Source organism: Mauremys mutica, chromosome 7 (assembly GCF_020497125.1).
Source record: "Mauremys mutica isolate MM-2020 ecotype Southern chromosome 7, ASM2049712v1, whole genome shotgun sequence".
NCBI lineage: Eukaryota > Metazoa > Chordata > Testudines > Geoemydidae > Mauremys > Mauremys mutica.
This window is the reverse complement of record NC_059078.1, coordinates 18,664,694-18,692,230: the sequence shown is the minus strand read 5'-3', so window position 1 is coordinate 18,692,230 and position 27,537 is coordinate 18,664,694. Positions and strand designations below refer to the sequence as shown.

Genomic DNA, 27,537 nt, shown 5'->3' with positions numbered 1-27,537 from the left:
TGAAGCATGGTGGTATCTGTTTAAAAAGCTGCCAGCACTGGTCAAGGAAACTGTACTAGCCACAGATGTGTCTGAAATATCTCAGAGGAAGCTGGTTTCATGGTTAAAGCATAGGACTGAGTTCAGAGACTTGGGTTGCATTCTCAGCTCTGTCATAGTATTTCTGTGTGACCTTGTGCTTCATTTTCCACCTCTGCAAATAACAGAGACTTAGCAAAGGCTTTGTATTCACAGCATTTTGGATAACTGGTATTTCCAAGGAAAAATAATTCAAGGATTTTGTCAAATTATTTGTCCAGTACACATTGGCTGTTAAATTCTCCCGTGTGTTTGGTTTTTGTCTGTTCCTTTACTCCACCCTGTGCAGTGTAACTTCTAAAGCAGCTCAGCCCTCTTGAAGGGAGTATTTGTTAAAGGTCTCTCTTGAATAAATATTTCCTGTAATCCACAGATAAACAGGCAAATCCACTTCAGAATTGCTTCTGCTTAAATTGACTGCATTTGTGCAAGAACACTGCTCTCATGGAAAAGAGGCTGCTCAGAGATGCCCTTTCAGTGCCCAGAGGGAGTTCAGTAAAGTTCCTGTGTAGAACTTCTTTTCCTTCCACTCCCCCCCCCCCCCCCACCCAGCTTGAAGGGAAAATAAAGGATAACTTTACACAGTAAAAGATGAGGCCAGTGAACCCAAACAATGACTGCTGCACCCAGTATTATTGCTTCAGGGAAAGGTCTGGTACCATTAGTATGCCTCATTTTATAACCAGCTGGAGTGGTTTTTCTTTTTCCTCTGCTCTGTGTACGAGTCTTGCTTAACCTGGAGACTCCCTGTGATCTGACCTGAAATATCCCATAAAAACCATTGGGGTGGGGGGTTAAGAGGAATAATGGGGTCAAAATCAAATAGCTCTTAAATCAAACCAAGTGCACAATTGTTTTGTCATTCTTGTTTTATTACTTCTGGGGCATAGGTAACAGATATTTTCCAGTGAGAATTCGAATTTCTGATCTTTTCTATACCTCAGTCTCCTGTATCAGAGGGGTAGCCGTGTTAGTCTGGATCTGTAAAAGCAACAAAGAATCCTGTGGCACCTTATAGACTAACAGACGTTTTGCAGCATGAGCTTTCGTGGGTGAATACCCACTTCTTCAGATGCAACCAGTCTCCTGGTTCTTCAATATGATGCCCACACCTTTTATTTTATGTAGGTAAACTGTTGATAAAATATTAATGAATGTATGTTATGCTGCCTCTCCTTCTCCTCAAAGATCTCCATGTCTCTGTCTCTGCCCACACCTCTGTTTTCATATTTCATCCAACCTTCCTTACCACTCTTCTCGTCTGTCAACTCTGGATCTTGTTCCATACTATCCCACATGCTTGGAACAGCATTCAACACAAGCTTCCTTCCATCTCCTCACTTCAGAATTTCCTAAAAACCCACCTACAAATATTCTCTGAAGAATTCAGGTTCTAATGGCCGCACTCCATTCTGTGTGTATTGAGATGGCAAATCCTTTTGGGGTAGGGTCTTTTCATGTGTTACGGGGCACCATGTATGCTTAGGTGATAGGAATCATCAATACCAATTCAAACCCTTTAAAAATACCTTCATCATAATCTAATGCAGTGGTCACAACTGAAAATAATGTGGCTCTGTGAATATTACTCCATTTGTTCTGTGTTCTGGGATACTAAAATGCATGTTGTTGGCTCAAACCATGGAGAAGATTACATGCAGGGTATTTCATGTCTAATGTGCGAAACTACTCTGCAGTTGGTTAAGTTTGAAGAAATGGCTGTCACTGTTACAAATACAATAAATGTTTAACATCTTATCACCTTACAACGGCTATCTACTGAGAGTTGAGAATTGGGCTGCTCAGCACCCTGCATATAAAGTCCTTAGTTTGCATAGAACCAGTCGTAATTTGCTTGCGGGCATTAGTGAATAACTTTTCTTCAAAAATGAAGCTTATTTGTTTGATTTAAAAATGTTGTTTGTTGATAATATTGAATAACCTGAGAGAGCTGAAATGAAGAGTATGAGAGCTGAACCTCTCACACTGGTAGAAATTGGAACCAGTATTAAGAGTGCCCAACCTAATTAGTGTTTTCTAAAGATGGTGCAAAATAACGTAAAAGTGCAAAAGCAATTGCACGTTGTTTTTAATAGCTCTAGTTTGTAATCAGGCACACGCTGTGACCCAAATCTTACATGCTGCTGAAGAACCTGTTAGCAGGTAGAGGAGATGTTAATCAGTTTTTCCACCACAGAATTTTGTTATGGAGCCGTGTTAGAACCCTCCAAACCAAGCTGTATTTACCTTTAAATCCTTTTTCACGCCCCAGCACAGAGCCATGGATTTAGTGTTTAGTTATCATGAGATATGAATGGTTCAGATTGCCTTCTATTTAATATCTTTGTGTCATTCGAGGCTGAAAATTAACTTGCAATTTGGGCTAAGGAGAAGGTAAGGGACTTGCATTGACAGTTGGAGTTCAAACCCAGTTCACTTAATGTAATTTTATCTGCAGTTTATTCATAGGTAGATAAGGGGTCACTAAACATGGTCTTTTTCTTTCGCTATATAAACAGTAACACAGGTGTGGTTTTTCTGATTAGGGAAGAAGTTAAATGTAACTGGACCTTTTGACTTTATATGTTGCTTATTTGATTTTTTCTAAACAAAAATCTGTAGTTTACAGTAGAGGGTCTGACTATGGCTTAATAGGCTAAAATAGAAGGGGTATTGTTTTTCAGAACATTTGTCATTTAAATTGCTTTTTGATTATGCTTTTCTTTAAGTGAGTTTTAGAATACATTCTTCCACTGAATGTATTCTAATCAGCTTCCTAGCCCAGGAATAGTGTTACTGAATGTCTTGAGGTTTCTTGGGGAGATCCCGATTTCCGCCTGTATAAGTTCTTGAGATTTGTTGCTCTGTCTTCAGTAAATCTGTCTGATGTACAATCCCAAGTATTGTAGTGGTATGTACGATATCCTGTAAAGTTCTTCATTCAGCTTGTTGCAGGAGGATGGTAAGAGAAATTTCTGTGGTGTTTAGGGGATAGTTAGTTAGGCTTTTCAAATTTTACACCACCATTAATTGAAAGTCAATAGCAAAAGAGAAGAATTGGGACCCAGGACAGTTGTGGAGATCTCACAAAGTGCCTTCCTAAATAGGCTTGGACCTAAGCATTTTGCCAGCTAATTAAAATTCTAGACTGTACCATATTTCTTGTATCTTATTTACAGGGCCATTGGTGGGCATGATATTTTACAGGTGTACAGGAAGACAAGGTCCCTGAAGATCTTAAAATATTAGACACATTCATTAATACAATTGGTGGCTGAAGTAGGGAGGGGAGACAACAGTAACTGACGAGAAAAGAATACAGCAGATCATATACAGGATGTTTCCTTTCATTTCTGTACATCTGAAACCTTGTTACTTATATTAAAGGAGAAGGTCTGCTTATGTACATGAAAGAGTACTTCATAGTGCCAGAGTGGTACTGGATAGAGAAGGCTCAGTAATAGGAAAATGGGGCTTTTTCTAGAAATTGGTCAACTATAGGATCTCAGAGCATTTACTCATTTCTTAATTTTTTGCTAGACTATTTTTGCTCCAGTACTTTCTAAATAAAAGTGCCTTAAATAGTTTAGGTCCTAAACTTAGGAATTGCTACAGTGGATCACACCAGTGGTGTGTATTAGGTCTACAGTAGGCAAACACTTTATGTTTATTCAGTTTAAATGCCTGTTTAATCCTTTGTGGCCTTGCAGAATGGAACAGACTTCCAGGTGAAGGGTTGGAGCTACTGCCTTAAAAGCAGAGCTGTGGTTTCTGTGAGAAAACTAGAGAGCAGCTATTGTCAGGACCCAGTTTGGCATTGCACTCCTATGATAATCCTGCTATTACAAGTTCATTGTTTTTACAGATAGTTTTCCTTGTGGTGTTCAGTCCTTTGTGCCTGTTTCAAGATTCCTTCAGCCTGCACGATTTTGCACCTGTAAAATAGACTTTTTAACTCCTTAAATTAGCTGTTTGAAACATCTTCTTGGAATAGGTCCTATTGCTGTTCTTTAGTTCCTGAGGGCAAAGATGAGAAAAGCGACCCTTTGAACTAAAGGACTAGGGTTAACATTCTAAGGCTGCCACCTGCCGTAGCACTATTTAATACTGATCCACCCAATGTTGGTGCACAGTTCAATCTCTTGATGTTAGTACATTTCAGTTCCTATAAGCTTAGAGGAAACAAAAACAATTTATTTGCCTATATATGGCATGAATAAATACAGATTTACAGATCCTAGCATGCAAATTTAGCGTCTTATATGACAGGGTAAATCATGCATGCAAATCATGCATCAAAGTCATGAAATGGACTACAAATGCAATAAAAAGTAAGGTATTCAAAAGTTTAACAAATGAAGTGTGGGATCCAAAGACACTCCTAGCCTGGGGCACCATTTGGTCTAGGGCCAGTCCTGACCTGAGCAACGTACTTATACCCATATAAGATCCGTAGTGTAGACCAGGCCTTAGATCCTTTGCTGAAAAAATAAAATTCAATTTTAACTGACAGTTATGGATTGGGTTATTGTGTCACATTGTTACAGGCATACTGGTACTGTCCAACTTGTTAAAGCTAAATGTGAGACAATGACCCAACAAGTGGAACAAATCTTAAGAAGAAGAGTAGACTGTAAAACAATTTAGGCCCAAAATACACAATTACAAAACCTAGTATTAATGTATTTATCCTCAACACCCTAGGAGGAAAAATACAAACATTTAAGATTATGAAATGCTTTGAGATCTACTGAAGAAAAGCACTATATAAGAACAGGGGATTATTATTGTGTGAAATTGTTTTATTTTGATGAAAACACTTTCTGGTCTAGATTTCATCATCCCTTGCAATGTTTTCAATGCAAACACTACATCACTATACTAATCTAGGAGTTCTAGAACGTGAAACTAACTAGAAACAAAACTAAAATCTTGATCTATTTTCACTGTCCAAACAGCATGAAATGGAGAAGAAAACAGTGAATAGTAAATTCATTTTAAAAATGTTCATCTTTAATAATATACGGTGAGGTAAAAAACAGGTATGGAAATTTACTTTTTCTAATAGGTGTTCCTTAAAGCTGATGTGTATAAGCTCAGTTTCAAATTCAAACCCTCAGATAATGATACATGTCAGGTCTCTGTGGAATATAGTAAATCAGTGTTCAAATGAGGGACAGAAGAGTTCTGTCTACTTTAGTGTTTTGTACTGCAACTAATCACGATAATATCAGAGTGCCTACATGTAAAACTGATAGCAGTAGTGAAATCCTTAGTTGACTTCATGCAGTTTCTGCCACCTCCATCTTTTTGGGGTAAAAACTCTGCTTGCGATAGGGTTTCTGTTTTTGATGGAGGGAAATGCTCTCAAACTTTGCATTGTTAAAATGCACTGGTATTGCTTTTTGTACATATACTTGTTATAAGAAAACCAAGCTTTTAAAATTAAAACTTGTAGGACAACTAAAAAAAAAGTTGACTTCAAATTATCAGCTAGTAATCTTTTGGAAAATCAAGTTTTTAATTTTTCACATTATATCAACAGAAATGAAGCAGCATCTCCCTTTACAAGTTCTCATCCTAAAGGAAAATACATTGGAGGCCAGTTTGAAAAAATTTTCACATAAGTGAAAACAGTTTTATTAACTCAAAGCAAGAGTGATTTCTACACTGAAATTTAATTGACAAAACAAGCCCAGCATTCAAGGCAGAATTTTTCCTCCCTTCAGAGTCTGAACAGAGTGATGTAACTTTCCCATTCTAGGATGATGTAGGATAAAGTTCACTGTAAACACAGATGTCAGCAAAAGTAATAACACTACAACTATGATCTTTCACTCTCCATGTGTAAAGGGATAAAATACAGCTATTTGGAATGCTGTGTGTTCAAAGCATCTAATGCTTCAAAATATGGACTTTTAATTTACCAAACACGAAAGCAAGGTGTGTGAGAGAAACTGGGAATAAACTAGATTGGCACTAGATAATTTAGGACACCACCCAGCCTAGCATTTAATTTAATGCATTTAATTTAAGAGTTTTACAAATTAGTTTCCTGGTTAGTGAACCATTCCACACTGTCCACCATCTCAAAAATATGATAATCCCTCCTTTGCCTGTCATTACTATAAACTTTGCTGGATTTCAATCCACCATGTACAGACCAATTACAAACATCTAGTCTCTTTACTAATCTAAATGCTCCACAGTTGGGAAACAAATATAATTTTAAGCCAAGCAACCAACGTAACAAAAAACTACCAAACAAAAAAGCAGTGTGAAGATTTACTGGCTAAAGCATATAATCTACTCTCTCGCTTTTTACTTGATAACTGATACAGGGTTTTTATTTTTGGTATGGACAAATAAAATGTGTGGAAGGCTCTTTAAACCATCTTTAGAGTGGATTAAAAAAAATCACCATCTTGAAATCCAATAGCCATTCTGAAAAGGGTTCCTCTGCTTAGAAATTTCTTTTTCTCTCTTTTGGGTGGGAGAGGTGCATAGGAGGAATATGAAAAGTACCTGCAAAACAGTATAGTGCACTCCAAATAAAAATAAATATTAAGACACTATTTAACTTTTCATCAACACAACGGCAGAGCTCAAGAACTAAGCAGAAGAGTGTAGGTAAGATCAATCTAAATTTCTGAAGGTATGCTTCAATATAAAGTGACAAAATGTAAGGAAACCTTTGTACAATCCGTGGAGAAAATATGCTCCAGTGTGCTGGGGAGTTAGAGACAATTTTAAGTGTCCCTTCTATTTTGTCTGCCTCCCCTTCAATATTTCTTCAGGGATCTGAACATGGAGGAAGGCTGTTTTCAGTGCTGTTGACAAGAAAATTGTATTATAGAAGCTCTCAGCATTTAATTTAGGATCTAAAGTTACGAATTATTGCTGCACCAGTGGTAATAGGTAAGGCTACGTTTTAGTCATGGGTATTTTTAGTATGAGTCATGTTGAGGTCACAGACAGTAAACAAAAATTCATGGCCCGTGACCGGGTCCATGACTTTTACTATATACCCCTAACTAAAACTTGTGTGGGGGAGGGGGAGGCGGGTGTGTGTGTGGAAACGAAGGACATGCAGCTCAGGAGGGTGGCCCTGGGGGTGCCGCGGGTGCTGGGGGGCATGGTCAAGGGGGCGTTGTGGGTGCTGGTGGGGCTTGGGCAGGCTCCCTACCCAGCTCCTGGGAAGCAGCAACCCCAGCTCCTAGCTCCACATGCTGCCTCCATTCCGCCCCAAACCCTGATTCTGCAGCTCCCATTGGGTGGGAACCGTGGCCAATGGGAGCTGCGGTGGCAGTGCCTGCAGGCGGAGGTAGCACGTGGAGCTAGGAGCTGAGGGAGGGGAGTTGCTGCCACTCTTCTGGGGAGTTCCCCCAGGTAAGCAGCACCCAGGTGTCTTTCATGGTGCTTCATTTGTCCAGACCTTCCTTTGATGGACACTCAAGCAATGTCAATGAAGAAGTTTAAAAGAAACAACAACTCTTGAATTTTTCTTCCAAGCTTCTGATCACTTCATCTCTGCCCTCGTAACCAAACTATCTCAGACAGTATTAGGGTGAGCAAAAAGTCTGTTCCTCAGTCATAGAAAGTTATCAAATGTTGCATGTTAAGCATGGGAAAAGTAACGGTATTTCTTTTATATTGTTGTGTAGGTAGGGGTTTGATATTTAATGAGATGCTAGAGATATCTATGTCCTTTATTTAGGGTTGCCAGGTGTCCGGTTTTTGACCGGAACTGACCGGGCCTTTAAAAGTCCGGTTGGCAGTGCAGTAGGGCTAAAACAGGCTCCCTGCAGCTCCCAGAAGCAGCGGCAAGTCTCCCCTTGGGCTCCTAGGCATAGGGTCAGCCAAGGGGCTCCACGCACTGCCCCCGCCCCAAGCGCTGGCTCCGCAGCTCTCATTGGCAGAACCTCAGCCAATGGGAGTGGCACCTGCAGACGGGGTTGTGTGCAGAGCTGCCTGGCTGCACCTCCACATGGGAGCCAGAGGGGGGATATTTCGCTGCTTCTGAGAGCTGATTGAGGTAAGCGCTGCCCGCAGCCTGCACCCTTCCCCCAGCCCTGAGCGCCCCTCCCCACCCCGCACCCAAACTTCATCTCACAATCCACACCCCCTCCCACACCTCAACCCCCTGCCCCAGCCTGGAGCCTCGGAGAAGGGGTGGAGAAAGGGTGTTTGGTTTTGTGCCAGCAGAAAGTTGGCAACCCTACCTTTATTAGTCACTGCTTACACTCTTCTAGTCTTAAAACACAAGTACACTTTCACAATTACACAAATAAACAAGGTTCATGATATCGCAGTTGGGCTCTCACTTCACTTCATTCTTGTGTATCAGTGACTGGCGACACCCTGCCCCTTATATACCTTCAAGGGTGTGGCTGACAACATTCTAAGAGGTGCAAGGAAAACGTAGTTCTCAAAGTCTGGAAGATTCCACAACATTCTACAAAGGTCCAGAACATTCTGGAAGGGGCTAGTGAAAAATGAATCCACATAGAGAATACCTGAAATATGTTACTTCAAACATTCCATTTTCCCTTTTGTTGCTAACAACAAAATCAGCACCCCGATCCTGACACCCCCCCAAGCCTGGCACCGCAGGCAGTCGCCTGCCTCTAAATCCGGCTCTGGCTTGGGTGTGAAAAATCCACACCCCATAGCAATGTAGTTTTACCAACTGAGCCCCCTGTGTAGATAGTACTAAGTTGGTTGGAGAGCTGCTCTTGCTGATATAGCTACTGGCTCTTGAACAGGTGGATTAACTACGCTGGTGGGAGAGCTCTTTCCCATCGGCTTAGGGCATCTTCATTAAAGCACTACAGCAGCGCAGCTTTATTGGTGCAGCTGTGCTGATGCAGCATTTTAAGTGTTGACTTGCCCGTAGTCCTCTCTCCTCATCTCCCAGGAAAACGTGACTGGTTGCTATTCTGAAAGTTACCTTTATTTACTTACTTGCTTACAATAATGTTTTGGCTTTAATTAATCTTTTTCATTAAGACATTTGCATTCTGGTGTTTAAAATAGATTAGAGCTTGGATTTTTATAAAATGGACTGAAACAAAGCTTGCACTGATGTTTCCAGATAGGGTCTTTAGAGTTTTAATACACTTTTAATCAAGATATCTTCTTTCTAAATAATTTCATTTCTTGGGAAGAAGAATGCTATTTTAGTTGATAGTTTGATGTACTTTAGTTTCTTTGTACAAACAGCTTGTTGAAGTCCATAAACAGTATATGCCTCATCGTATTGCAGAACTGCAGTTTGATGTATTGGTGAAAGTACAGTTATGGAGATGGAGGGGATAAAGTTCAACATTACGTCTTTTTTTTACGTGGAGGAAAAGCTTATGGTGGACAGACTAGGTTTGTAAACCTTACCCTCCACCCCCCCAGCAAGATGGATTGTTTGATACTGTGTGCTGAATTATCTCTAGTTCAAAAAGCGGTCTCCATGCTTATGGAGCTCGGATCAATTTCTTGCTGACAGCTGTATAGTGCTGGATTACCCAAGATATGATACACCCCTGTGGGGGTGGGAGAGCTTGTCTTTTCTTACCAGTACTGGAGTAGTATGCAGATATTCTAAATGGCCTGATGTGGTAACTCTCTTACACTGGCTGTTTGGTTTCAGAATAAAGGAAGCCAAGTTCCCCCTACTGGCACAACTTGGAAAAATTTAGATTTTTTGTTTGGTTTTATTGTTGGGGAAACTGGGAGAATCCCAGGTTGAAAAGTATATAAAGAAAATCTCCTGCCACACACAGATAATACCTTGGTTTAGAAATCAAGGGGAGACCTTGAGCCTTAAGCTTTCCTAAAGATGACTTAGCCATGAATACAAAGTACAGCTGATTATATACTGACTTCCGTGTCATATCATGTTATAAAAGCTAACTCACAGTGCAAAAGCTCTTTGAACTATCTCAAGTATGAAACAAGCATTTAGTAAGTTAAATGTATAATCACTTCTTGAAATCAGGCAGCTTACATTACTGGTATTTTTGGTGCACTATCCTTTTGCTGAGCATGGTGCCTTAAACTGCTTGTTCCAAGCTATTGTGCAATTTTTAGATACAGTCTTTGAATTTTCTGTGTCTTGTCACATTTCACCCTGTGGGTATTTTTTCATTCTGTTGTACTATTTCTCAGGATCCACCCCTGTTATTACCTCACTTATGCCTAAATTCTTCAGTATCAGATTGTATCAGTTGCATTTGTCAGGATAATGGTACTAGCCAACCTAAAATGTTACTTTTTTGCTCCTTTTTACATTTTGTAATTTAATTTACATTTTGTTAAAGAGAAATTGTTGTAACTAGTTAGTTTTGCTCTTCAACACTTTCCCAAAGTTGGGCTGTGCATTTGCCCTTTGTTGGCTCCTTATTAAATCCTCCTGGTCAACAGAACTCCAACAGTGTCCTACTGAGCAATTTATTTTTTTCTCCTCCTTCACTTCCATGTATTTGGCATCTTCATACAAACTGTTCTGAGTATACCGTTCCTCTGCTGTTTTCTTTTGCAGACCTGTGAAACAGCGTGTACGTTTTCAGTGTTGTCTGTCTTCGCTGTGCTGGAGTTACCTCTGGGAGAGGCAGCCCGTTGCTGCTAAAACCTCCCTGGAATACATACTCACATTACTTAGTCTGTTGCCTTGAGTTCGTAAAATACTTTGTGCTTAGTCACCTCATCACCATTCAAGTCATCTGTCTTTGTTCAGTGAAGCTCTGCGTAATATTTGTACTATTTGTTATTATGGTAACTCCTAAAGGCCGCATCTGCTCAGGCCTATCCCATCTTTACTTTCTGAAGATTTTTGTGCAGAAGTGAATTGTAGTTACTGAAAATGATGAAATGTCAATGGGAGTTGGACACCTAACTCCCTTAAATTCCTCAGTAATGCTACTTGAATAAAGTAGTTGCAGTAAACAGACAGACAGATTATGCATCCCCTTTTTTATTGTTGTTGGTGAACTAGAAAATCCTTTACAGATAGCTCGGGTGACCTTACTCAGCCCAGAATTTGGATGTAACTATGCTGAGAATTTAGCATGATCTGAGGTTGTTAACTTAGCATTAGTGAGCACTATTTTAAAAAATAAAAATAAGCACCATGATATTTCCCCCCACCAATGTATTTTGAACACTAATCAAGGCCTGTTGAATTCTAAAATCCTTTCATACAACTGCATCAACATACTGCAGCAGGAAAGTAAAACAGTGAGAGATCAGAAAGATAGCAACCTCGCTCCTCTCTTCTTTCCCCTCCCCCGCTACCCCTGGGAACCAGGATATCTGGCAACCCTGCACCTAGAGGCTGATCACTGTAGCTGTAGGTTTCTTTTCAGAGCAATTTGTACTGCTGAAAAGGATTCCACTGAAAAGCTGAGCTGCGATGTGCACTAAATCTTTATTGGTATAGGCTGGTCTTCACTATGAAGTCCCCTGCATTAGCACCAGAGCATGACACCCACCATAAACCTGTTCGCACAGAGGTAAGGAGGAAAAGTTCAGGACCAAAGGAAGCTAGAGGGAGAAAATTGAGGGAAGCTGCAGTGAAATGCTATGCAATCCAAAACTGCCACGGGAGAGAGATGGTAAGTTGGAACTGGCTCCCCAAACACTTGAAATATTGCACTGAAATAATGCTGACTTGTCTCGTATTTATCATTGATTAGTCTACAATTTCCTCAGACCAGCTTGTATTTCCTGTTCTGCGGTGGTGCTTTTGGACTGGATTTCCAACACTACCTTGCATCTAAAGTGGGTTTGATATCTTACCATTGCTAGGTTGTGCTTCATTTCTCTGCTGCTAGAATAGTTAGCTCTCGCTTGTCAGTGTGGTTTGAAACACTAACCCTAATAAATATATTAATTTTTTTAACATAGTTTCTTTTCCAGTTCCCAAGTACTATTAGATCAAGTCATTCCTCTTTAAGGGCAGGATGTAGGACACCAATAGAGGAAGAATCTGACACTGGGATCAAATACAGTTATCTTTTAAGAAAATAAAATGGTTCCACTTTTATTTAGGATTAACCCCTCCATACTGCTATCATAGAATGAGAGTATTTGAGGGTCCTAATGTCAGACTGGCCTGTTGGTAATCAGCAAGAGATCAGTTATATTTCTAGTCCGACTCCTCTCCCTCCCTCCTTTCTCCTCGGCTCCTACACGGAGTGACTGTACAGGCTCTTTGCAGCAGGTACTGTGGTACATAGGGGAATAAACATCTTAGGTTATCTAAACTTCATGCAGAACTCATATTGTTAATTCATTGCACAATTTACAGATGAAAGTCCTATCTATGCCTAGTGGTGGGGAAATGCCTTGTATGGGAGATCTGATCTTGTAGGAGCTAGTTTGTGTGGCACCTCAAATAATTTTTGGTCAGTATGTGATCATTCTATGAATATAACTTTTGCCAGGTTTGGGGCCTGGGTTTGAAAAATATTCCTTACAGCAGTGTTTCTCAAACCGGGGTCGACGCTTGTGTAGGGAAAGCCCCTGGCAGGCCGGGCTGGTTTGTTTACCTATCCTGTCCGCAGGTCCAGCCGATCGCGGCTCCCACTGGCCGTGGTTTGCTGCTCCAGGCCAATGGAAGCTGCTGGAAGTGGCGCGGGAGCAGCGAACCGCGGCCAGTGGGAGCTGCAGTCAGCCAGACCTGTGGACGGAGCAGGTAAACAAACCGGCCTGGCTTGCCAGGGGCTTTCCGTACACAAGTGGCAACCCCGGTTTGAGAAACACTGCCTTACAGCAAGAAAAAGTTGGAATTCCACTCCAATTATTTTTTCTCATTTACCGCCAAGTCAGGATTCTGTTTCTCCAGTGATAACATCAGTAACTCCTAAAGCAGAGCAGGGAGTTCAGCGCCCTGCTCTGTTTTAGGTGTCAGTGATGTCAGATGTTTGTTACAAGATTATAAACACAGAACCTTGAACTCAGTTTTTGGCAAGCTAAACATCTTTCAGTCCACTTTCAAGTCATTGTGACTTCACTTTGGGATATGGGTAAAGTTTGCTAATCATATAAGCCCCTCAACTTGTCCCTGAGAGTCCTGTTCTGAATTGTTAGGTTGATTATCCAGATAAAAGCAAAGTTTTGTTCTTGTTCAATAGCAATGTAGCAGAAGAAAAAAAAAGTCAGACCTTTAATGGTTGCTGTGTACTGCCTGCTACATCTTGTGCTTCAGCCTCTACTTTTGCTGCAGCTCTTCCTAGTCTCTTTGTTCTATGATAGTTTTTCAGTTATTTAAACATACCTTTTAATAAAATAAAAGTAATCACATTATTGGTGGCAATCAGTAACAGAAATGAGAGGGATTAAGGCAACTTTGTGAAAGTGGAAAAACTAATAACTGAAGTCAGAGGGGTTCTTAGTTTGGCAACAGTTCTACACTAGCTTTTAAAGGAGCCACCTCAGAATGCAATGAGTCTGGCATAGCTGCAAGTATTCAGAATCAGGAAAAATGTGTTTCAAAATGTGTCCCCACCAAACTGAAAAAGTAGATACATGAGATCTAGATTTCTCTAGAGCAGAGATTTCTATGAATGTACTTTGCAGACTGAAGTAGTAGCAAGAGACATCCTCTCTGGAAGAGTTTGTGTTTGTCATCCTGCCTCTAATATGAATGAGAAGGGAAGTATAATTCCACTATCCACACTGGTGGGGAGAGTTCACAGAGAGAATCTACTGGTCCAAATTGCCATGCATGTAATTGCCTTTAGGCCCTGGACTTAGGGTATTGTATGCTTTGGAAATGCGGGTCCATAATTTTTTTTAAGTGTGGTTATATTTTTGGAAATGTTTCTTAAAATGGTATCATGGAGTTCCATTTTTTCCCCTTAGTGACTTCAGGATCAAATTTGCCAGTTTATAAGTGAAAATGTTTTTCTAACCATTGGCCTGAAAGCTCCCCCTGGGATCTGAAAGTCAAGCTGGATTTTTGATGGCGCATACATTACCAGCTAAATTCCCTCTAAGCTGTGCTGCAGTGCAGCAGGCTATCAAGGGCTGCACAAGCGGGGAGAGGCGCCTCTCCCCCAGCCCTGGAACTGTAGCAGCCAGGGAGAGGCACCTCTCGCCCCCAGCTGCTCTGGCAAGAGAGCTGGGGGGAGTCTTCTCTCCCTGATGCAGCCCCCAAGTATGCCTGCACCCCAAACCTCTCATCCCCAGCTCCATCCCAGAGCCCACACCCCCAGCCAGAACCCTCACCCCCTGCACCCCAACCCTCTGCCCCTGCTCCTCCTGCACCCCACCCTCATCCCTGGCCCAACCCCAGAGCCCATACCCCCACCCAGAGGCTCTGCCCCAGCCCTGAGCCCTCCCCCACATGCTGAACCTCTCAGCCCCAGCCCTGCCACACATGACAAAATTTATTCCGCACCTGGATGTAAAAAATTAGAGGGAACAATGATTACCAGTAATTCTGAAGTTGGAACTTTAATGATTATATGTGAACTAGAATAGAATCCTGCTCCCCCATGGCTGTACTGGCTTTGCAGTGCTATCAGGAGTGATAACCTGTATGAGTCATAAAGCTATGGCTCAAAATACCCACAGGGAGCAGATCTATTGATCTTTACTACATGAGTATTTTGCTGATCATGCTAGCACTTTAAATATTAATTCCTTCCATACATCTTCCATGACTGCACACCGAACAGTTTCAATACAGATGAAGCTTAAAGATGTTTAGTAATTCTCACATTCTGATTAGCTGCATAAGCTAATAATGAGTGGAATTCAAATGAGCTGGTGACCTTTGTTAACTAACCTGTGTGTATCTTTGTCACGGTACTATTGAGGTCAGTATACCTCCATGAATTTCCTTTCGATTATTTTAGATAATTTGTTATAGTAACACGGGAGGTTACAGGGAGGCCCACTACAGTGAAGGGCGAGGCTGGGTGCGCACCCTGTTTGTTGTTTTTTTAATTCCTCATTCTCTCTACCCTTCACAAATGGACTGAAAAAGTAAATTTATGAACACTGGAAGGGAGGGGAAGGGGAGCAAAGAAAAATACATTGTTCTTGGATATAGGTCAAATGGAGCTGCATGTAATAGTACATGGCTGTTTATCTTAGATGCTGAAATAAAAAAAGTAAGGTGGTCGTTGCTATAATATTCCTCATGGAGAGAGCCTCCGTTTACATACTGGCCTTTTGAAGCTTGCCCAAAGAGATGAATGAATAGCCGAGAAAGACTGAAAAGGAAAACTTCACACAGTTCTCACAAATTCCATCAGTGATACAGAAGAGGGGGCAGGTCTGAGTTGTCATAAAAGCATTATATTTTATGTATTGCATATTTTAATTTATATAATTATGTATTTAATTTTTCCCCCTTTTTATCATGATGGGGGGAAATCCCACATTGTGTCAAGTACTACCTTGTCATGCTTTCTAGTCACATATTTCAGGTTACTAAGGATTAACAGTCAAGAATTTCTTCTGCTTCCTTTCTGAGCAAACCTGATTTCTAGATTAAACCACAGCTCTGTTCCAAGGGCTAATTAATTGAAGGATTAAATAGCCTGTTTGTAAATAATGGTGTTGATGTCTTGGCAACCTTGATGATATTTCAGCAGAGGCTTCTTATGCAACAGAGGCTTCTTTAAGTGGTATAAACCTTTTCTTCCAATTAATGTCATTACTGAATAATTAGCAACCAATATTTATATCACATTTATAAAAAGGCAAGTAAATTATGCTAGATTTTATGCATTATGCCAGAGAAAAGTAGCTTTCAATTATGTAAGTGGGATCAGTGGATATTTTGATTTAAACTCTATCTGTCAATGTAGAAATTAGTTCTATTTTTGACAGCATAAGAAAACCCCTGTGGAATTAGGCACCAGACTAACTTTTGAGAGTGCGTTTTCATGCACCACTTTTGACTCTCCTGGGTAAGGCTTAAGTGTGTAATTTTTCTTGTGCACTCTTAGTTGTTAGTTTATGATTAAGCTTTTCAACTAATCAAAGGAGCCATTCCCATTAATAGTTATGATGAAAACTCTCAAGGAACAAGTACGTATTTTAGACATATGTTCTCTGCTTTAAAAAATGAGTTTTTGAGCCAGGGAGAGTTGTTAAGGAGTCAGAAAAAGGACTGGAAGTCAGGACTCCTGGATACCATCCTTAATATGCCACTGACTAGCACTATGACTTTGTGCAAGTCACAAACTGAATTTATCCCTCTAGAAAATAGAATACTTTGGATGGAAATCACCATGTCACTCCAGTTACTGTTTTTTAAGGGTATGTCTACACAGCAACTGGGAGATGTAATTCTGAGCACAGGAATTCCTCTACTTGAGCAAATGCCTAAAAATAGTGGTGTGGCCAGGCTGTGGTGGCTTAGGCTGACCATCCAAGTACAATCCTGTCTGACCACCTGGGTACATACTTGAGCAGCTAGACTGCAGTTGCACAGGTGGCAGCTCACTGCTATACAGGCACTAACTCAAGCAGAACTAGTGCATATATGTCTGTGTGTGCTGGGAATTACACTTCCCAGCTGCTGTGTAGGCATACCCTAAGAAGATTTGGCGTCTTTCAATCATCCACTGTCTAGACTATGCTGCTGAAGATGGCTGTCATCTTCATGGCAAACACTGATAGATAAATTAGTTGTTCAGAGCTGATCTCCATAGCCAGCAGATTCACTTTAGCTCTAGAACTAGGTCTTTCCTCCATTATGAGATTGCCTTCTCAGACCCAGACTTGTGAGGCTGGTCATGCAGTCATGGAGCCTTCCTGAGTAGTGCATCCCATGCAAGGTGGTGTGCATATCCCTCAAACCTAATATTCCATTTTCCAAAAGTGTAAACATCCTGGCTTCCACAATAGGGTTTAAGAAATCCTCTTGTCGTGCAAAATGAGTCACTACAGGCATATAATTTTGCAGCACCTTTGCAAAGGACTTTCTTTCAAAGGTTTTGTAACAGGGTTAGGGGAATGTTGAGGCAATATTATGCATAACTTTATTACACTCCCTGTCTTCCTGCACCTTATCTTAATTCTTTGCTGAAGCACAGACAAGGATTGTGTATTTTTTTTAAGACTTTCCTGAAACCATTACACAAAATTAAACGTCAGGGCTGTTGTATGTAAAGCCATGATAAGTAAGTGGTGTTGATTCTCAGTAGACTTCAAAGGGACTGCCATATAGTTTAATAAATAAACTTTAAATACAAACAGAAATTATTGTAAGTAGTATAAAGCATTGTAAATTGTATTTGGAATATTATGGCTAACTTTCAAACAAAAACTGCTAGGCAGTAAGTCTACTAGTGTTCCTTATACAGATTTCCCCACTTTTAGCATGCATGTACATGTGCATACACATTTCTCTCTGATCTTAGTTATTTCAGTCTTTATAGAGTGATCATACATAGTGTGTCACCTCAACTCTTAACAGCTTGAGAAGAATGGCAGCATCACAATCCTTTCGAACTCTTCAAAACCCTGTTGGCAAATAAACAGTTGGGATCTCCACAGCTTGCATCATTCCAGCCCTTGAGTTAATAGTTGACTGGTCCTACATTGGTGGTGAAACAAATCGGCAGCCTCTATCCGAAGTAATGACCCATCCAGCCCTCACTTCACACATCTCTTGGTTTCGCATCAGTCAGCCTCTGAGTCTATAGGGCTGTCTTTAACTTCTATATTTAGAATCTTACAGCCATCCCTCAAGATGCTCTGAGAGGGTAACTAGGTGTGTGACCTTTCTGGTGGCTTACTCACTTTGAAAACTTCCTGTACAGCTTCAGAAACAGCTACTGAGCAGCATGGCTAGTAACTGCCAAACACTAATTTGCTGTGGTGGTATAACCAGGTTGGTCCTCAGGATATTAGAGAAACAAGGTGGGTGAGGCAATATCTTTTATTGGACCAACTTCTGATGGTGAAAGAGAGAAGCTTTTGAGCTACATGGAGCTCTTCTTCAGATCTAGTTCTGCATGTGTCTGGGCCCTTCTGAGTTACCCTGTCCTGCTCTCTGTATGTGAGCAGAGACACAGTATTTGAACTAATCCTTGTCTCTGCCCCACTGTTTCTCTCCCTTTCTTTGCGCCAAACAAATCAAGTGCTGCAGTACAAAGTCTCGCATGGTTTGCTGTTACGGTGAGCCAAGAAGAAGAGCTGAAGACTTGGGTGTTCCTTACTCAGGAGGCTGTGTTGGCTGAGGGATCCTGATAATCTCTGTGCCCTTGCAGCCCAGCTCCATCACCTAAGGCCTCTTCCGGTTCCAAATAAGGATCTTTAAAATACGCACAGCAGCAGACTTCAACCCATCTACTGATCCAGGAATCAAAAACTTGCAGATTATATTTTTCAACCAAAGAACATAAGGCTTCAGGTCAGTTTGTTTTCTTGAAGATACAAGATGACTGTAGATCTGTCAGCAAAGAAGACTAAATATTGTCATATACAGAAATACTCCAGGCTACTAGATCCAACAATCAGATCAAATCATGTATGTGGGGCGTGGTTTGTAGAGAATGGAATTGAGGGATGGTTACAATGCGTGGATATTTATACCAACAGAACATAGGAATGTTTAGTTTAAGGGATATTCACTTGCCCTCTAGTTGTTCTCTGTCCCAAAAGCTTCTGTAGCCACCTGCTCAGACTCTAATCTTCTACAACGTACAGCACTAACTTCTGAGAAGAGCTGCATCTTGGGAAAGTCACCACCTTACCAACACAGTCATTAAAACTGAACAGCTCCTCATGATAGGCAAAGTGGGATGAGAGGAATAGTTACTTTAATTGGGGTGGATAATTAATTTTGTTAGACCGTGGACATATACTCATGTAAGCTGTATCAACAGCATTTTTAATTTGCTGTAATTGCTGTTTATAACATGTTTTAAATACCCTTTATTCATACAGCGATATTTAGAGCTTCCTGATATAAAACCACCAATGTTTACGTTTCCAGATGAGTAGAAATATTAGAACCTAGCCAACTGGGGACAGAGGTGAAAGGCATTTCAGCACATTGTAAAATGAAGAGCCTGCCCTGAAGGACTGGCCACACAGCATCTGAGCAGTGAGACAGGATGAGGTTCCCTTCAAAGTCCAGCAACTTCATCCTTGATCATCCTGCAGAGATTGCTATGGAATAGTGGAAGGTGGTTACCACTCTGATGAGAAGTGAGAAATGACACCTAAGACCTGTAAAACCCAGAAGGTGGGTAGAAGGTGAGGCAAAAAATCAGGCTTGTGTTTTGACATGGGGAAAACCTATGTGCTTGATATTCCACACCCATGGTTTTTTGAGTCATCAGTTATGTCTGAAGGTTTTCTGATGGTGTTCCTGGGCGTGTCTTCACTGCAATGTTAGTGCAAGTTAGTACATGTCTGTTACTGCAGTCACGCTAGCCTAGCTTCAGTGAGAGAGGCCACACTTCAGAACAACACTGGAGTTACAATGAGAGTATGTCTACACTGCAGTTAGACAACTGTGGCTGGCCCATGCCAGCTGGCTCGGGCTAAGGGGCTGTTTCATTGTGGTGTAGACTTCCAGGCTTGGGCTAGAGCCTGGGCTCCAAGATCCTGCAAGGTGGGAGGGTCCCCAAGCCCAAACATCTTCACCACAATGAAACAGCCCCTTAGCCTGAACCCTGCAAGCCCCAGTCAGCTGTTATAGGCCAGCTGCAGGTGTCTGAGGGCCTGTCTACACTGGCATTTTACAGTGCTGCAACTTTCTCGCTATGGGGTGTAAAAACACACCCCTGCGCGCCGCAAGTTTCAGCACTGTAAGGTACCAGTGTAAACACTGCCCCAGCGCTGGGAGCTACGCCCCTCATTGAGGTGGTATTTGTTAGAGCACTGGGAGAACTCTTTCCCAGCACTGCGCCACAACCACACAAGGCATGTTAAAGCGCTGCCTTGGCAGTGATTTAGTGTTGCTGGTATAGATTAGCCCTGAGTGTAGACTACCCTGAATGATTGTATTAGTTGCTGACGAGTTTGTAACTTGAGATGTTGCATTACAACTGCATTACTAACTCGAGCGTCAGCATCACTCGAGTTTCAATACCCAACCCCACTACCCTTACCCCAGCCAGTTAGCTCAAGCTTAAAGCTCCACTTAACTTGAGCTAGAGATTTTTGTGTGTGGACAGAGTCAAGTCAGGGTTAAAACTCAAGTTATAGCTCAATCTAACTGTTCTGTGAAGATACTACCTGTCTTCCAATATTTTTTTTCTCTAAATTGGGGCAATTGCTCATGTCACTATTTGGCAGAGATGCTTACCAAATGTGGAAATTTTGATTAGTGGAAATAATTAGCTTGGCATCAGAGTGTACCGTGGAGTGAAGCTCTCCAAACCAGGAACTGAATTTGTGCATTTCAAAAGTTTGTTGGAACCACTGCGAAGTAGATAATGGTTACAAGCCCTGAGATGAACAGTATATGACCTGTCTACAGAGTTGGTGACATGCTCCTGAATGAGAGAAGTGTATCATGCACTATGTTCTCTTGGCACTGATCCCCACCTCCATCCTTTGATTGCATACATTACTGACAGCCAAGCTGATTAGCAATTAACTGAACACAGGTACTGTGTTCTGGTACTGTCTGGACAATAAATTAACATGTCTTAAAATAACTTCCTCCTTTGGGGTGGGTCTGCCCTTCGGAGGGGTTATTTGAAGGTCATTTATCATTGAGCAGCTGATCACGAGCCCCCCCAAAATGATTTATAAGTCATTGCCTGACTTTCAACTAACAATCGCCTAAAACACATAAGGCATCCATTAGTCTCCTAGTTAAGAGGATACAGTTCTTGTCTAAATCCTTTTCCTCTTGGAAGAGGTCTGTATCCTTGTTAGAGCCCTCAGAATCTATTCTGTTCTGTCTTCCTAAGAATTAAGACTGGAAGCCAGTTCCAAGAGCTTGTTGTCGTGGTTTCTAGATTGCCCAGAAGAGGTCATGCAGAAGCACTTGCAGCCTCTGTCCACTTGGGTAGTGAATAAGACTGAGATTATAGCGCAGGGGTAGGCAACCTATGGCACGCATGCCGAAGGTGGCACGCGAGCTGATTTTCAGTGGCACTCACACTGCCCGGGTCCTGGCCACCGGTCCGGGGCGCTCTGCATTTTTAATTTATTTTTTAAATGAAGCTTCTTAAACATTTTTAAAACCTTATTTACTTTACATAAAACAATAGTTTAGTTATATATTATAGACTTATGGAAAGAGAGCTTCTAAAAACGTTAAAATGTACTACTGGCACACAAAACCTTAAATTAGAATGAATAAATAAAGACTTGGCACCCCACTTCTGAAAGGTTGCCGACCCTTGTTATAGCGGCTTTTCCACAGTCAGCGACCCCATTTTCAGCCATTCAAGGCTTTCCATAAATGCTCTGATTAAAAATGGCGAAATATTTTCAGTTCTGGCAGAAGTGGCAACGGTGACTTTGTTTGCCACACTTGTCCACATAATTCACAACTTTCCACACTGTCCTTCACCTTGTAGGTGCTTAAATCTACTTGATTACTCATTTCTGCATCTGTTGTTAAAGGGCCCGGGAAGTAAAGAATCTCTCGCTCTCCCCTCTCCCCCGCCCCAATAGATGGAGAAACTAAGGCAGAAGATACAGTTTGCTCACATTTCCCAGACAAAATTGATGTAAAATATGGGGTGAGGATTTAGGAGTTCTGGCTTTCAGTCCTGTGCTCTGATCATTTGACACTACCTATGTTTCAACAAAACATTATTTCTTCCCCCTTTATAAAAACACTTTTTTATAGCTGCCCTGATCACTTTCAGGTTGACAAGAAGCACCTTCCCTCTTGCTTTATTAATTTTCAGAGACCAAGAGCCTAACTTCAAATCTCCTCCTGTCTGTGTCAGTGTCTGGAAGTATTTTTAGTGGGCCCAGAAATGTTTGTGATGTGTTCCTGTGACGAGGGCAGTTTGCTTGTTTGGAGTTGCTGTTGATTTCTAGAATATCCATTCAGGGCTTTTGCCAACATACACAGGGTACTCCTGTTTCATATCACAGTGACACTGCTTTGTCAGGGTAGAATTCAGCCCAGCATGGCTGGAGACTGTCTCTGCTAACCTCCTTCCGTAGTACAGCATGTTCAAGCTAAGGAGAGGCGTTTGTATAGACTGCAAATTCCTTCACTTACTTCAGAACCAGTATGGAAACCTCATTGACTTCTTCTGAAATAGTATGTTTTTTCTTTTCCCCTCAAATGTGGTGATATTGAGTTGTAAATATAGCTAGTTTGCTAGATAGACATGTGAATAGGCAATGAATATCTAGGCTCAGCACTTCTGTCAGGCACAGCTTACAACTTTGGTATTTGCACACTAAAATTCTGTATAATGGCTGCTGTTTACTACTACGAAAAAACAACATTAAATATATATCATGTACTTTCTCTTGTGTAACTAAATAACCACATTTCTTCATCTCTTTGGATTTGTGAGGAGAGAGACTTGACACTTGTATATTGCCTTATCTGTTGTTGCCTCAACTCTGAGTATTAAAAATTAGAAAACCAATTGTGCTATTGATGGACTACTTGTTTTTAAAAGGTTTGTTCAGTTTTACTGTGTGGGTGGCTCTCGTGATGAGAGATGGATCGTGTGCAAAATAAAGCCGTTTTGGTTCGATGACTTACTAGAAATCATTTTTAATTCAAAAGGTCCTTGTCTTTTGGCTCCTTGTTAGGGCTGTTCCAGCTATGGTAAGTGACTTTTCTTTCCCCCTTGATAGCTGAGGCCAGACTTTTCTGCAGCATTACGCAACAGAGATGCTGAACTTGCGTCTCAAGCAGCATAGAATGTTCAGAATTTGACAAAAAATGCAAAACACAGATTTGCCTGCCAGTAGGTCCAGAAGAAGCAAATATACTTGCATTAATATTAAGATTGTTTTTTTTAAAAAATAGCATAAAATTTATTCTGATCCTACTATGTGGACAGTTTATTCACGTAACTCCTTGCTCTTCAAGCCAAGAATCTACCTCTTCTGGCATCCCTCCACCTCTGTCTCCTGGTTTTACAAGCAGTCTTTTTGGATGACTTTGAAACCAGGTGCTTGAACAATAGAACAGTGATGCTTTTCCAACTCCTGGCAAGTAATAGTGTCTTCTTAAAACTAGGTGAAGATTAAGTTATTTTTGCAGTAACTACAATTGTGTGTTAATGCTACTGGCAGTGAAAATATGCAATGTTTACTAGTTTGTGGGATCCAAATAAAGATTTTTCCACACAGCGAGTTTAAACTTAATTTATTTTCTGTCTTAACGGTTAATGTTTTCAATGTAGGCTTTGTTTGAAACCGTTGGGTTTTTTAATCCTCCCTCTTTTGAGTCAGCAATACTGACACATCTCCATTTGTTCAGAGGTTATAAAAGGTCAGTTTACTGTGGCTGCATCTAGTTTAACATCCAACTACAATTTGTATCAGGAAATATCAGAGAGAGAGGGGTGGAGCAGTGGCTGCAAATAAATGGAGATCCATAGGAATGAAAATGACATACTGTATTGGCCTCTGTGCACTTGCTCGCAGAGCACAGAGTTGCTTTGTTGGGCCAGAACATGAAAATCACCAAAGCATTTAAACTATTTGCTTTTATTTTAATATGCTTTCTTTTCTATTGCTCTGATAAATCACCAGACTAGAATGTTGAGCCATTACAACTCCAAAGGTGACTTGCAAAGAAAGAAATTGGGCTTGTGCACAGGTTGGTTTTTATGCTTTATCAAGAAGGCCTGAAAATTTAAAAAATAATTGTTTTGGTTTTTTGAATTAGAAATTCAGATGATGTCTAGGCTGGCAGGCTCTGACTGGAGAACCAGTGTGAGAGACTAATGAAAGCTGAGTTGTTTAGAGGGGAAGGACCTTTTAGTCCGTCTGCTAAAATCTTTTTGGTGATACCTGTGTAATTTAGTAAGTCATATTTTGACTAAGGAAGTTTTTGTTAAAGATTCAGCACCTTTATTCTGTTCAGCTGAGATCTCTCAGTAAACGACCTGCAGGCCTACTAACAGTTCTCCCAACATCAAGAAAGATCATCCTTTGCAGTCCTCCTATTTCTAAAGTTTATAAGAAAAGGGGCGGGGAAGCACTTTGCAGGTCACCTTTAAAGGAAAGAAAATAATTTTATTGCAGAACTGGGATCTGTGCATTAAGAAAATGTTTATCTTTGGTGTTGCAGTTCTGAGATTTTTATATTAGGTCACTAAGTCTCAGCACCAGGGGCAGCCCTAGACTAGCTGCCAGCAACTGGCACCCTAGGCAAACCATGGAATCATGAGGTTAATCTCAAAAAGGATATTAGACCTTAAAATGAGTGAAGTTTCACAGTTAGAGAATTCACATGGCAAGTCAGAATCTCCCAATGGCATGTTGAGCCTGAGATAAACACGTTGCACCAGGTCAAAGAACCTGCTTGCCTCCAAACAGCATCTAGCAGCATAATTGACGACCAAATTCAGAGAATGCACACTGCAAGGAACGAAAAATGCCCTATTCCATCATTCTCCTTTGCACACCATTGTCTTTACCCTTCATATTACTCCCATTATCATAGCCTTGGCCATGTAAGTTTTCAACAGATGATGACATTGTTTCAAGCTCTTGTAGAATAATTTCAGTCTTAAATGCTCCAGTCATCATCTTCAGTGGTATGAAACCCAAAAATGTTCCTTTCTGAGCACTTCAGCATTATCTTCATATGCAGATTTTTTCCATATCCACAAAACGAAAGATCATAGTCATTTGTTCAATATGACTCACATCTGGTGTACAGCCCAGTATTATTGAAAAATATTTTGCAGAATGGGTAGCTTCTACAATTTTCTTTTTAATGGCATTTGCTAGGATTTGAATCAGTTCATTCTGCATATTTTTTTCCTAAGTAACTGTTTCATGGTCATGTTACATAGATGCCCCTTCATGACTGGATCAAATAAAGCTAGGTATTCAACACATTTTTTAAGTTTCCATTACGTGGAGTGCATAGTTTTTCATTTCTGCCATGGAATGCAAAATTTTGCCCGCCAAGGACTCTCACCAAAGCAATCAGATGCTCTAATATTTGTTGCCAATATTCTTCTTTTTTCCTTGATCACACAAATTTTTTTTCGATAGTTTTTCCTTTTTTCAATCGTAATTCAAGTTCTTTCCAATTTTGAAGACATTCCAAATGTTCTGTACTTTTCATGTGAAGAGAGAATTGAAGATATGTTTTTCCAGTCCTTTGAACCATTTTCAGTAAGTGATGTACCAATTGCTTGATTTCTAAACAATTGCATCAAACGCAAAACACAGTGTCCTTTGACACTGAATTTTGGAACCAGTTTCGATGAATTTCTTCCCCATTAATGAATTTCCTCTTGTAATGCTGAGCAGAGAATTTTATTTCCATCCTTAGGGAAGGAAAATTCATGAACTTGTTCGGGTCCATGTTCCACGAGAATTTGCCGCACACTGTCATCACATCTGGGCCATGAAGCTTGGTCCCCATACTGTAATTTGTTTGTAACTTCCTCATCCTTTCTTCCTTCTACTTCATTTACTTCAATTTCTGCATGTGTCTCTGAAAGTGAATACATTTTCTCCACTTCCATATCAGTCTGAGGCTGTGAGCTGCCTTCATCTAGAAGTAAGTTTCCAAACTGTTTTTTTTTTTAATGTGAGCTACCCTCATCTCAAAGTAATATACCTTCATCTTGATGTTCCAAACTGCTTCCATGCAGATGTGAGCTAACCTCCTCTCCAAGTAAAATGCCGCCTTCTGGATGCTGTGAACTGCTTCCATCTTTATTTGGATTAAAGAGAAGATATTTCATGAAGGATCCCTGCTGTTTTGCTTGGTCCTTTTCCTTCTCAGCCTTTTGTTTTACGATACTCAGCTCCTGAGGGTTTTATTTTTCCTCTTTCTGCCTTGGGGCATTTGAATATTATGTTGTACTCCCGACTGCAAGCATTATAGCATTAAGGATGGCTGACACACCACATGGTTGGCGATTTAAAACACGTTGCAGCCATCCCAACACATCTTTTCACTGCTTAAAGGTTCAATGATTAGTAACATACATTCACTTACCTATTAAAACTGATAGTTAGTGTTTACACAGAAACAAAATGACCTTTTTCGACATTATAACCTGACACCAGTTGTTTTGGAAGATAATCCTCTTCCTCATGGTTACCTGGTTGGAATGTGACGTCATCACTTTCATAGTCTATTAAGCGTTAACACTGTTACTTTTTTTTATGGACCTTATTTAGTACATGTGAACCAGTTAGAACAAAGAAAAGTTCATAATTATACAGCCCAATAATAACGCTAAGGTTTAACAATGCTGAAAGATACTCACATTTTGGATTTATAATGCTGAAAGACTTTATTCTCTGGCAGCAAGAAACACAATTTTCCACAGTATTCGCTTGATTCTTAACCATTTACCTGTGACGTGTGTTAAAATGACCGTTTGACATGTATCAGCTCGCGATATCGCGCTCTACATGAATTTCCAGCTATGCAACCTTGATGCATATTTGAGTTAGGTGTCACTAGCATTGCAGCTTTTGCCGCTGGCGGATGTGTTTCATTGTGGCTGAGTTATTGCTTATCAAAATTGCGGAGTGGGTCATCTTGACCCTATGTCGCAAATTGAAAAAAAATTGCTAAAATGTTTATTTTTGTAGTAAATAAAAGATTTGACAATAATAAATTCTCAGAAATGTAGAGAAATTAATTATAATTCGTATTCCCTCTGTACGTGCATGGGAATTGAAATAATGACATTTTCGTTATTTTATTTGTGTATTTTCACCTTTTTTCGTTTTTGTTTTTTTTATTTTTTCCTTGAATTTGGCTCCCCATTTATCTTGGCACCCTAGGCGACTGCCTAGTTCGCCTATATGTATGGGCCACCCCTGCTCAGCACAGGACAAGGCCATGTTGTTTAGAGCTATCTGCCGTTACAAAACAGGAATTTACAGCTCCCTTATATTGGTGACACAAGCTATTCACTCTGGGGAGTAGTCTCAATTTGAAGCCATAGTACAGTAACTCCCCACTTAATGTCCTCGCGTTTAACGTTGTTTCGATCTTACATCCCTGCTCAATTACAGAACATGCTCCATTTAAAGTTGTGCAATGCTTTGCTATAATGTCAATTGTCTGCCTGCTTTGCCCACAGCTGGGAGCCCCCCCATCACCTCCCCTATGCGCAGCCCCCTCCCTGCCACAGTGCCTCCCGCCCGCTGGAAGGCCTCGTGGATCAGCACCTCCTCCCCCTGCCTCCTGCCTGTGGCAATCAGCTGGCTTGCAGTGTTCAGGGGGGAGGAGTGAGGACTTGGTGCACAGGCTCCCCTTCCCTCCTCTGCCTCCCGAACGCTGCAAACCAGCTGATTGCGCGCCGAGTCCTCGCTCCTTCCCCCTCCCTCCTGCCCTCTAAACAG

The 27,537-nt window shown here is 40.9% G+C and overlaps 1 protein-coding gene across 9 annotated transcripts in view; it reads left to right on the top strand.

Annotated features, from left to right (window-relative positions):
* The window catches only part of TMCC1 (transmembrane and coiled-coil domain family 1), a 198,283-nt gene that overhangs the window by 115,621 nt on the left and 55,125 nt on the right, over positions 1-27,537 (top strand). Inside the window, exon 1 of one of the 9 annotated variants that reach the window (XM_045024689.1) lies at positions 19,241-19,285. The exons of the other annotated variants lie outside the window; for them this stretch is intronic. Coding sequence (XP_044880624.1) covers positions 19,256-19,285 — 30 coding nt within the window. The 5' untranslated portion in view covers positions 19,241-19,255. Of the gene's footprint in view, positions 1-19,240; positions 19,286-27,537 lie in introns of those variants that run through there. 9 annotated transcript variants of the gene reach the window in all.